Source organism: Suricata suricatta, chromosome 16 (assembly GCF_006229205.1).
Source record: "Suricata suricatta isolate VVHF042 chromosome 16, meerkat_22Aug2017_6uvM2_HiC, whole genome shotgun sequence".
NCBI classification, from domain to species: domain Eukaryota; kingdom Metazoa; phylum Chordata; class Mammalia; order Carnivora; family Herpestidae; genus Suricata; species Suricata suricatta.
In genome coordinates this window covers 53,038,406-53,050,049 of record NC_043715.1, presented here as the reverse complement: position 1 = coordinate 53,050,049, position 11,644 = coordinate 53,038,406, and the positions used below count along the sequence as shown (strand labels likewise).

Sequence of the window (11,644 nt, the reverse complement as noted above, 5' to 3'; positions counted from 1 at the left end):
CCTCTCTCTCTGACCCTCCCCTGCTTGTACTGTCTCTCTCTGTCTCTCAAAAATAAATTTAAAAACATTTAAAGAAAAAAAAAGACCTCTCTCAAGTTTCCTATATATCTGACTGGGTTTTCCATGTCTGTACTTGGATATCTAATAATTATCTCAAAGATGATATGCTTCAAAATGCACTTGTTCTCCTCCTGTTTGAACTTAAACAACATCTTCATCTTACTAAAAGGCATTATCCATTTACCCATTAGCTCAAGCCACATGCTTAGGAAAACCTTTGATTTCCTCATGTTACTCATCTCCTAATAAATCCAATAATGGGTTTTATCCATTCTTCAAAACATCCAGATTTCTTCCACTTTTTATTCCCTTTGCTTCTTTAAACTAGGGTCACATTTGCAACTGCCTACTTTATTCTTTTTCTTGTGTGTGACTCTATTTTTCTTTCCATCCTTAGAGTAGGAGTTCAGTGAAAATAAAGAGTATTTTTGTATTTCTCCAACACTAACACCATAGTTGGTATATGGAAGTAGCCACTTAAGAAGGAATGAGTGGATTTTGTCTCTTACCATTCTGAATCAGGTATCCCTCCAACTTCTGTGATCTGATGCTGATCATGACTTCCTTCTATTTTACTGTCTCCAGGGTCTTACTTATAAAGCAGACAGTTCTTGATTAATTGTGAATTTACCCTAAATGACACTGATAGCTGTCATCTTTTGGTTTGCTTTATTTATATTGTGTTTTTAAACATTTCTAACAGATAAGTTAGTGTTTAATGAGTACAGAGTTCTTTTAGGTGGGGAAGATAAAAATGTTCTAAAGATGGATGGCAGTGATGGCTGTACCACAGTGTGAATGTACTTAATGACACAGAAGTGCATACTTAAACATGGTTAAAATGGTAAATTTTATCTTATGTATATTTAGCTACAACTTTAAATGCTTTTTTAAAAAAGAGATAAGAAATACATATATAAGGATATGCTTGGAATTTCTTTTATGTTGATGCTAAAAGTTTTCCACTAAAGAGAAAGCCCACCCCACAGTACTTTTGAAGCAGTTTTATTCCCTATGATGTTCATGTAAAGATTCACTGTTCTCTCCTTGCCTAGAAATTGAGAAAGCTGATGATCATCTGCTTCAGCACTTACAAAACCCAAAAATGCCGAAGAGGATAGAACAGTGTTATGAACTGAACACATCTGGAAAGATTGTTCATAAGAGCAAAAGTCATTTTCCTTTCAGGCCAAATCATGGTAGGTTTCATTTACATGGAAAAACTTTGAAGCCACACTTAATCACCCAAAGTAGAAGCTGTGACATAAAAGAGCCTGCTGAGTCTAGTGGAGATGGGAAATCCTTTCTCTGTACTAACCACAAGCAAACTCACACTGAAATTAAATTCCATGAAAGTAGAAGACCCACCAGCACTAAGTCACAGTTTCTTAAATATCAGCATATACACAAAATAGAGACAGCCCATGAATGTCCTGAATGTGGGAAAGCCTTCCTCAAGAAGTCTCACCTCGCAGAACATAAGAGAATTCATACAGGAAAGAAACCCCATGGATGTGGTGTATGTGGGAGAACCTTCCCCAAAAAGTTCAAGCTCACTGAACATCAGCGAATTCACAAAGGAGAGAAACCCGATGAGTGCTGTGAGTGTGGGAGAGCCTTCCTCAGGAAATTTCAGCTCACTGAACATCAGAAGACTCACACAGGAAATAAACCCCATGGATGCAGTGTATGTGGGAAAGCATTCTCCAGAAAGTTCAAGCTGACTGAACACCAGAGAACTCACACAGGAGAGAAACCTTATGAATGTACTGACTGTGGCAAAGCCTTCTGCAGGAAGGCAGAACTCATTATACATCAGAGAAATGAAAGAGGAGAAAGGCCCCATCAATGCAGTGAATGTGGAAAAGATTTTGCCAGAAAATCACAACTCATTCTACATCAGAAAACTCATACAGGAGAGAAATCTTATATATGCAGTGAATGTGGAAAAGGTTTCATTCAGAAGGGCAATCTCCTTATACATCAAAGGACTCATACTGGAGAGAAACCCTACGGATGCACTGACTGTGGTAAGGCCTTCAGCCAGAAGGCGTGCCTCATAGCACATCAGCGATTTCATACAGGAAAGACGCCCTTCGTATGTACTGAATGTGGAAAATCCTGTTCACAGAAATCAGGACTCATTAAGCATCAGAGGATTCACACAGGAGAGAAACCCTATAAATGCAATGACTGTGGCAAGGCCTTCACTACAAAGACCATGTTCACTGTCCATCAAAGAACCCATACAGGAGAGCGACCCTATGGGTGCAGTGAATGTGGGAAAGCTTTTTCGCACGTCATGCCTTGTTAAACATAAGAGAATACACATAAGAGAAAAACGTGTAGATTCAATGAAGGTTGAATATCCTTCCACAGAGGGTCACAGTTTATTAGACACTAGTGAATTCATGCAGGGGGAAAGCCCTGTTCATACAGCGACTGCGCAGATGCCTTCTGTGATCCCTCAGACCTCATTAAACATCAGTGGGCTCCTCGCAGATAGGAATGCGGTCCTAGGGGGACAGCCAGTTGGTAGATGTGCACCCTCAGGAAATAACAGAGAATTTGTACAGGAGAGAAACCTTATGAATGCAGTGAATGTGGTTGTGCCTTCAGTGGTCAATTACATCTTATTTTGTGTCACAAAAAACACCTAGGAAAGAACTGGTACATTCAATTTGGAAAATGCTTGAGCAATAATGTCTAGCTGATTATATGGTTATATACAAACAGAAAGCCCATGAATGCAGAGACGAGGAAAGCTGTGTTGTAGAAGACTGACCCTGTCATCAGTGGTCACCATAGCTCATCAGGGAGCTTATAGTGAGTGGAGACATGGCAATAGTGGGAAAGTCTTAATATGTGTCAGTTCACACTGAGGAGAAACAGAAGGCAGTGAACGTGGGGGCAACTGGGTGACTCGGTTGGTTGAGATCCAACTTCTGCTCAGGTCATGATCTTACAGTTTGTGAGTTCAAGCCCTGCGTTGGGCTCTTCGCTGACAGCTCAGAGCCCGGAGCCTACTTCAGATTCTGTGTCTCTCTTGCTGCTCATCCCACACTCATGTGCTTGCTCACGCTCACTCTCTCACTCTCTCTCAAAAATAAACATTTTTAAAAAGGCAGCGAACATGGCAGGGATTTCAGAGGTACATTCTGCCTCATTTGTTAGCAGGTGAAATCACAGAGAAATAAAACACTTCATCCAGTAAATGTGGAATTCCTTTTATGAAATACTAAAGGTTTTGTGAAGCAAAGAAGGTTTGTGAAGATGAGGAATGTTTGAAAGTTTTATGTACCTTTTCTAATTTGACCTATATATTACATAATACACCTGATATACACTTTCAGACAGGGTACCTTGAACCACATTCCTCGTTACCATGTTAGTGATTCCATAATTTAGAGGAGATAGTCTCAGCCCTACATCACTGGATAACATCACATATTCACTTTTCCCATTTGTAGATTTTTTTTTTTAATTTTGTTTTAGAGAGAGAGTATACCCATGTGAGCTGGGGATAGGGGCAGAGGGAGAGAGAATCTCAAGCATGAGTCTGGGATCATGACCTTCCCTGAAATCAAAAGTTGGAAGCTCAACCGACTGAACCACTCAGATTTAGAGCAGGGCCAGGAAGAAATTAAGCAAATAATAAAACAGGGCCATAAAGGACCAAACTTTCCAAGGAATCTCAGGTGCTCCTCTTTCTCTTTTTCTACAATTCTCTTCAATTCTAAATTTCTTAAATAATCATAATGATTACCTGTTGCATTTCTTTGGCTCTAGATTTATTATTTCAGGCAACTGAAGTCCTTCAAAAATAAATGAATATATTAAACTCATGAATATAATTTGATGTCTGATGAATTTAAGTTCAATTTAAAAATAAGGGCAAGCATTACAAATGTCACCATAAAAGTGACTTTTAAAATTTTCTAGACCTGAATAGGTTTGTAAAATGAACTAAAAGCCCAAGTACAATTAGTAATTTAAACTTGTACATTAAGTAACAAAATACATTCCAACAGAGCTCTCAGGAATTTTTTTTGAAAACATGAAAAAGGGCACCTGGGTGGCTCAGTCGGTAAAGCATCCGATTTTGGCTTGGGTTATGATCTCACAGTTTGTGAGTTCAAGCGCCACATCAGGCCCTGTGCTGACAGCTCAGAGGCTGGAGCCAGCTTCAGATTCTGTGTCTCCCCCTTTCTCTGCCCCGCTCATGCTCATGGTCTGTCTCTCTCTGTCAATAATAAAACGTCAAAAAACAAACAAACAAAAAAACATGAAAAAGTAAGGTAGGCAATTTGAACACAAATGAAGAGGATTGCTTCCATACTAGCTCTCCCTCTTCATTCCTTGATTATTGGCATTATTCTCAGAATGCTAGGAATCTGAAGTTCCAAACTTCTGGATATCCAGTTGCTTTCCCTGGGAGGTAGTTAAGTACCCTGTCTAACCCTAACTCTTGCCTCATTGATGGAACCACCCCAACATTCTTCCTGGCACCTATTCCCATTTTCTCTCAACTCAGAGGGACTGTGAGTCCTACAAACACGAGGAAGACAAAAGTAAGTCTTCACAGAATCAGCTTTGGCCTGGTATCTCCTGCTCCACGAAGCCAGAGAGACTTGGTACTGGACCTGGCCTAGGCACAGAATCTCTGGGAGAGTAGGCTGAATCTAGTGCTGGAATTACTGAAGACCTGTAACCAGCCTGGAAAATATTTTTGGAATCTGATATGTATAATTAATGTAATCACAGGGGCTGGCATAAAACCAACAGGAAGACGTTGAGACCAAGTCTACTGGTGAAAAGCTTACCTGAAAAAGGGCATGAGGTCAGGTCTCAGGGAGAAATTAAAGGTAAGGACTGTCAGACGAGATAGTTGAATGGTATTTAGACGTGATTTTTTTTTAAAAAGCAATGACATAAACACCAGTAGAATCACTTGGAAAGAACATTTCAATTGTTTAAGATTTTGATATGGAATATAAAGACTTTGGGTCACACATAAACATTTCTTTATCAATTTCAGATACAAACCATATTATAGTAGCAACTTTATGCTCAAGTGTAGGTCTTGAATGTAAGTTATATACTGTAAAGTTTAGACTATAAGCTTCATGAGGGTGAGGAACTTCTAATAACCGCTGTATACAAGATGTCTAGAATATGTGATACAGAGTAGGCACTTGATACCCATTGTTAGTTGACTGAATCCCATCCAGTAAGCCATCTTGTCTTGCTTAACTAAGATTTAAAGCAGGGCCAGGACGAAATTAACCAAATAATAAAGCCGGGCCAGAAAGGACTAAACTTTTCAAGTAACCTCAATGTATCCTCAAACAAGCTTCAAGAATATTTGTAGGAGTGGTACCTGGGTGGCTCAGTCAGCTAAGCATCAGACTCTTGTTTTTGGCTCAGGTCATGATCTCCCGGTTTGTGGCTTCGAGATCTGAGTTGGGCCCTGCATTGACACTGTGGAGCTTGCTTGGGATTCTCTCTCTCTGGCACTCCACCCCTCATTCTCGCTTACTCAAGTAGTTTTAAAAAAATATTTGTAAGAGTACAAAATATCTCCTGCTGTACCTACTCCCCCATAATCCCATAATAAAGTTGACAGTGTTTGTCAATCCAACCAAAACTTGCCAGGCAGGAAAATGTGACTAGTGTTGAAAGACACCAATCAAAATGACCTAAAACTGACATCAATGCTAGACTGAGTGAACAAGGACATTGTAACTACATAAACAGTTATAGCTGTATTCCATTAGATCAAAAAGAGAAATGATTAACATGTTAATGACAACAATGTCTTGGGTTGATAAGATATGTAACACATTTTAGTTCATGTTTTATAAACCCTCCCAGAATCCTGTTGTCCACTGTCTTGATCAGAGTGTGAAGGGCAGTTAGCAGTTTCCGTGAAGCATTCCTCACAATACCTCTTTTGCTACTTGGCCAAGAACATAAGGGCTTTCTCTTTTAAGTTCAGGTTCTTGAACAATTTTTCTCTTTTTAATAAAAGCTTTTGTTCTCATTATGCTTGAATTTCTTTTGCTTTGTCATAAAGTTCACTGATCTTTTGCATACACAAATAGGTTAATCTACTCTTCCTAATTTTTAGACTCCCTCCCTGCACCCCCCCGCACACATAAATACACACACACATATATATATATAGTTTATTATTGAGTTGGTTTCCATATAACACTCAGTGCTTTTCCCCAAGCTTTTCCCCAAGAGTGCCCTCCTACATGACCATCATCTCCCTTCCCCTTTCTCCGTCCCCCTTCAACCCTCAGTTTGTTTTCAGTACTCATTTTTCTCTCATGACTTGCATCTCTCTCTCTCCCCAACTCTCTCTCCCCCTTCCCCTCCCCATGGTCCTCTGTTAGGTTGTTCCTGTTAGACCTATGAGTGAAAACATATGGTATCTGTCCTTCTCTGCCTGACTTATTTCGCATAGCATGACACCCTCAAGGTCCATCCACTTTGCTACAAATGGCCATATTTCATTCTTTCTCATTGGCATGTAGTACTCCATTGTATATATAAACCACATCTTCTTGATCCGTCAGGTGATGGACATTTAGGGTCTTTCCATGATTTGGCTATTGTAGAAAGTGATATATGAACATTGTATCCCTTGGGTAAATCCCCAGCAGTGCTATTGCTGGGTAATAGAGGAGTCCTATTTATAGTTTTTTGAGGAACCTCCACACTGTTTTGCAGAGCAGCTGCACCAGTTTACATTCCCACCAACTGTAGGAGGGTGCCTGTTTCTCCACATCCTCGCCAGCATCTACAGTCTCTTGATTTGTTCATTTTAGCCACTCTGACTGGCGTGAGGTGGTATCTCGGTCTGGTTTTAATTTGTATTTCTCTGATGATGGGTGATGCTGAGCATTGTTTCATGTGTCTGTTGGCCATCTGGGTGTCCTCTTTGGAGAAGTGTCTGTTCATGTCTTCTGCCCTTTTCTTCACTGGATAATTCACTTTTTGGGTGTGGAGTTTGGTGAGTTCCTTGTAGATTTTGAATACTAGCCCTTTATCCGATATGTCATTTGCAACTACCTTTTCCTATTCTGTTGGTTGCCTATTAGTTTTTTTTGTTTCCTTTGCAGTTCAGAAGCTTTTTATCTTGATAGGTCCCAATAGTTCATTTTTTGTTCTTGATTCCCTTGCCTTTGGGGATGTGTCGAGTAGAAAATTGCTGTGGCTGAGGTCAAGGAGGCTGTTTCCTACTTTCTCCTCAAGGGTTTTGATGGTTTTCTGTCTCACATTCAGTCCTTTATCCATTTTGAGTTTATTTTTGTGTATGGTGTAAGAAAGTGGTCTAGTTTCATTCTTCTGCATGTTGCTGTCCAGTTCTCCCAGCACCACCTGCTAAAGAGGCTGGGTTTTTTTCCATTGAATACACTTTCCTGCTTTGTCAAAGATTAATTGGTTATATACTTGTGGGTCCAGTTCTGGGTTCTCTATTCTATTCCATTGGTCATTTGTCTGTTTTTGTGCCAATACCATACTGTCTTGATGATGACAGCCTTGTAGTAGAGGCTAAAGTCTGGGATTGTGATGCCTCCCGTTTTGGTTTTCTTCTTCCATATTACTTTGGCTATTCATTTTGGTTTGTATTGCTGTGTCTTTTCAGTTTACTGATTTTTTCTTACACTGTCTAGTCTGCCAAGGGGCACCTGGGTGGATCAGGTAGGTAAGAGTCTGACTTAAGCTAGGTTCATGATCTCTTGGTCCATGGGTTTGAGCCCCATTTTGGGCTCTATGCTGACAGCTCAGAGCCTGGATCCTGCTTTGGGTTCTGTGTGTGTGTGTGTGTGTGTGTGTGTGTGTGTGTGTGTGTGTGTCTCTCTCTCTCTGCCCCGAACACCTGCTCATACTCTGTCTCTCTCCCTCAAACATAAACATTAAAAAACAATGTCTACTCTGCCATCAATCTCATCAAAAGTATGTTTTCTAGTTTTCATCTTTAAAAAATTAAATTGAGCCTCTCTTTTTATATCTTTCATATCTCTACTTAACATGGGTTATTTTTTGGGTCTGCGTGGCTCAGTCAGTTGAGTGTCTAACTTTGGCTCTAGTCATGATCTCAGGGTTCATGGGTTAAAGCATGATTCTATGTGTTTCTTGCTTTCTCAAAATGAATAAACATTCAAAAAAAACCATGGTTTATTTTAAAAAAATTTTTTACTTAAGTAATCTCTACAAATTCACAACCCTGAAACCAAGAGTCGTATGCTCTGCCCACTGAGTCAGCCAGGCATCCCAACATGGTTTACTTTCAACCTAATTGTGACAGTATTTAAAGTGAGTTTTCAGCATTTAAAGTGAGTGGTTCACTTAAGCATCCAATGGTTTATTTTGGCTCAGGTCATGATACCATGGTTTGTGAGTTTGAGCCCTGTGTCGGGCTCTGCACTGACAGTGCAGAGTGTGGTTGGGATTCTCACTCTCCCTTTCTCTCTCTCTCTCTCTCTCTCTCTCTCTCTCTCTCTCTCTCTCAAAAACAAAAACAAAAAGTTATATTTATAAATAGGTAGCATATAGTTATACCTAGTTTTTTTTGTTTTTTTAAAAATCTAGTTGACAATCTCGTTTTCTACTGGAGTATTTAGGTCATTCTTAATTAATGTGGTGATGTTCAAATTAATAATGTGCAACTTGTTAGACACATCTGGTTTTGCTTCCCTTTTTGTCTTCTTCTACTTCTTTTGGAATAGCTATGTTTTATGATTATTTATATCCTTTGGTTTTGCTTCCCTTTTTGTCTTCTTCTACTTCTTTTGGAATAGCTATGTTTTATGATTATTTATATCCTTTGTTGGCTCATTAAGCATACTTTTGTTATTTAAGTGGTTCTTTAGAGTTTACAGAATGCATCATTCACTAACAGTATATCTTCAAGTTATTGCACCTTTTCAAGTGTAGTATTAGAATCTTATAATAGTATACCTTCAGTTTTCTGTAGCGAGGTCAGCTTCGTTGAAGAGATTATATGTATTTTTAATTTTTTAATGTTTTTTATTTATTTTTGAGAGAGAGAGAGAGAGAGACAGTGTGAGTAGGGGAGGGTCAGAGAGAGAGGGAGATACAGAATCTGAAGCAGGCTCCAGGCTCTGAGCTAGCTCTCAGCACAGAGCCCAACGCAGGGCTCGAACTCACGAACTGTCAGATCATGACCTGAGCCGAAGCCAGACGCTTAACCAACTGAGCCACCCAGGCTCCCTGAAGAGATGATCTTCTGCATGCTCCTGGGACACATTTTTTTTTTAAACCCTGGCATACATTTTTAGGGGATGGGTAAGCTGGCTTTACATAATTACACATTAACATTCCTAACTCCGTACGCTTTTGGAACCTTTACTAAATATGAAGAAATTTCTGGCATTTAAACTTTAGGCCACTTTTGAGTCAGGTTTCATTCAACCAACGAAGCAAACTGTAAAGACATTCTAACTGAGCTCACACATTAAAGCCAGAATCCATTTATGGTCAGCCCATATTGTTAAGTGCCTGATCCGAATTTACATTCCTTTTTATTCTAATCCCACAAATGTTTCCTAGGATTCACTTTATATAAGCAATGTATAAAAAAAGATAAATACTTCAAAATACATTGTTTCCCTAAGGATGCACATTAAGTTAGTTGGCTTAATAATTTTTTAATTGAAAGAGAAGGCAGAAGTTAGCAAAAGCAGAGAGGGAGAGAATCCCACAAGGGGCAAAGAGAAAGAGAGGAAGAGAAAGTAGGGCTCAAGCTCACCCAATGTATGACTCAAACTCACTGTAAGATCATGACCTGCACTGAAGTTGGATAATTAACTTTCTGAGCCATTCAGGCACCCTTCACCACTGTATTAGACTGCTTTGCCTGTCATAACAAAATAACACAGAGCAGGTGTTTGAAACAACAGAAATTCATTTTCTCACAGTTCCAGAGGCTTGAAATTCACAAGTTTCCAGCAGATTTAGTTTCTGGTCAAGACTCTTCCTGGCTTGCAGACATCTAGCTGCTGTCTTACCATGTCCTTGCAAGGTATTTCCTCAGTTAGTCTGCACAGAAAAAGAACACTCTGATGTCTCTCCTACAAAAGACACTAAACTCTCTGGGATCAGAGCCCTACCCTTTGACCTCATTTAACTTTAATTACTTCATTAGAGGTCCCATCTCCAAATATGGCCACACTGGGTATTAGGGCTTCTACTTGTGAATCGGAGCAGACACAAACATTCAGTCTATAATATTCCACTCCTAACCACCCACCTAATACACAACGGTTTTGCATGCAAAATACATTCCATCCCAACAACCCTCAAAGTCTTGACTCATTCGAGCATCAACTCTAAAGTCTGTATAGATCTTAAGACTTAAGAATAATCATCTTTGGGGTGCCTGGTTGGCTCAGTTGGTGCATCCAACTCTTTTTTTTTAATGTTTATTTATTTTTGAGAGAGACAGAGAAAGATGGAGACACATAATCTGAAGCAGACTCCAGACTCTTAAGTGTCAGTGCAGAGCCTGACGTGGGGCTGGACCTCACGGATCACAAGACCTAAGACAAAGTCGGACACTTAACTGACTGAGCCACCCAGGCACCACTTCGTGGGTCCAACTCTTGATTTTAGCACAGATCATGATCCCCAGGTTGTGGGATGGAGCCCCAAGTCTGGCTCTGTGCTGAGCATGGAACCTGCTTAAGATTCTCTCTGCCTCTCTCCCCAGCTCTCTCTAAAATAATTTTTTTTCTTCTTAAAGTGTGGAAGCTAATAAAGGCTTAAAAAATGTATTCATCTTTGGTTATTTATCTTTGGGTATACTCTGGCTGCCAGGCATTGTAACGGGTCTTGCAACTTTACATTCAAACCATCAATCTTACATTCTGCATGCCAGTAGAATGGTAAGCTCCACGAAGGGTATTTTTGCCTGCATTTACAGCTTTTGTGAATGATGAATGATTAATTCCTTTAATGGTGAGGAACTCTGAGCCTGGTTGTGTAACTATGGGGAGTGAGTTTTGCACTGGGAGCTCCTCAGTTTAATCACTTGGGCTGAAATATTGAATAGAACCACTTCCTTTCTTAGAGTTTTAAAAGTTTTTTTTCTTTTATTTTAAATACAATACACCCCCAAGATCAAGAGTCACATGCTGTACCAAATCAGCCGGAGAGACGCCACTCAGAGCTTTTGATGCAAGGTATTTTCCCATCTTTATGGAAGGAAAAGCTTGCCCGCCTTTGGCTCGTCCCACCGTGGGAAAACCACGCCTCTTCATTGGCTCCGCCCCTTCTGTTGACCAATAACAACCTCTAGCCGTTTTCCCCTACACAAAACATACCTAGAGCGCTATGATTGTTTACCTACTCTTTGACCAACGCCTTTTTCAGTGGTTCTCTAAACCCTAGACTGGCCTGAAAAGCCACTTTGTCCACAAAGCCCCCTCTAGCCCGCATTCCCAGGATTCTAGCTGTTCCCTTCAGCTCCGGCTCCCACCCTGTTGAACTTCTACGCAGGCCGCGCCCACTCGGCCTCTCGCTAGCCTTTATATCAAAGTGTCAAAGTCCG

The 11,644-nt window shown here is 40.1% G+C and overlaps 1 protein-coding gene and 1 long non-coding RNA gene across 3 annotated transcripts in view; one reads left to right on the top strand and one right to left on the bottom strand.

Annotated features, from left to right (window-relative positions):
- Nucleotides 1-3,040, top strand: part of LOC115281210 (zinc finger protein 84-like) — a 34,729-nt gene extending 31,689 nt beyond the window's left edge. Inside the window, 2 exon segments of the mRNA XM_029926545.1 lie at nucleotides 1,482-2,355; nucleotides 2,357-3,040. Of these exon segments, the coding sequence (XP_029782405.1) occupies nucleotides 1,482-2,355; nucleotides 2,357-2,720 (1,238 nt within the window). The 3' untranslated portion in view covers nucleotides 2,721-3,040.
- The window catches only part of LOC115281218, a 36,526-nt gene that overhangs the window by 24,631 nt on the left and 251 nt on the right, over nucleotides 1-11,644 (bottom strand). The window contains exons 2-3 of one of the 2 annotated variants that reach the window (XR_003904167.1): nucleotides 11,235-11,368; nucleotides 10,012-10,134 (exon numbers count right to left, since the gene is read on the bottom strand). This is a non-coding gene — a long non-coding RNA (uncharacterized LOC115281218). The remainder of the gene's footprint in view (nucleotides 1-10,011; nucleotides 10,135-11,234; nucleotides 11,369-11,644) is intronic. The other variant, XR_003904166.1, reaches the window with a different exon arrangement.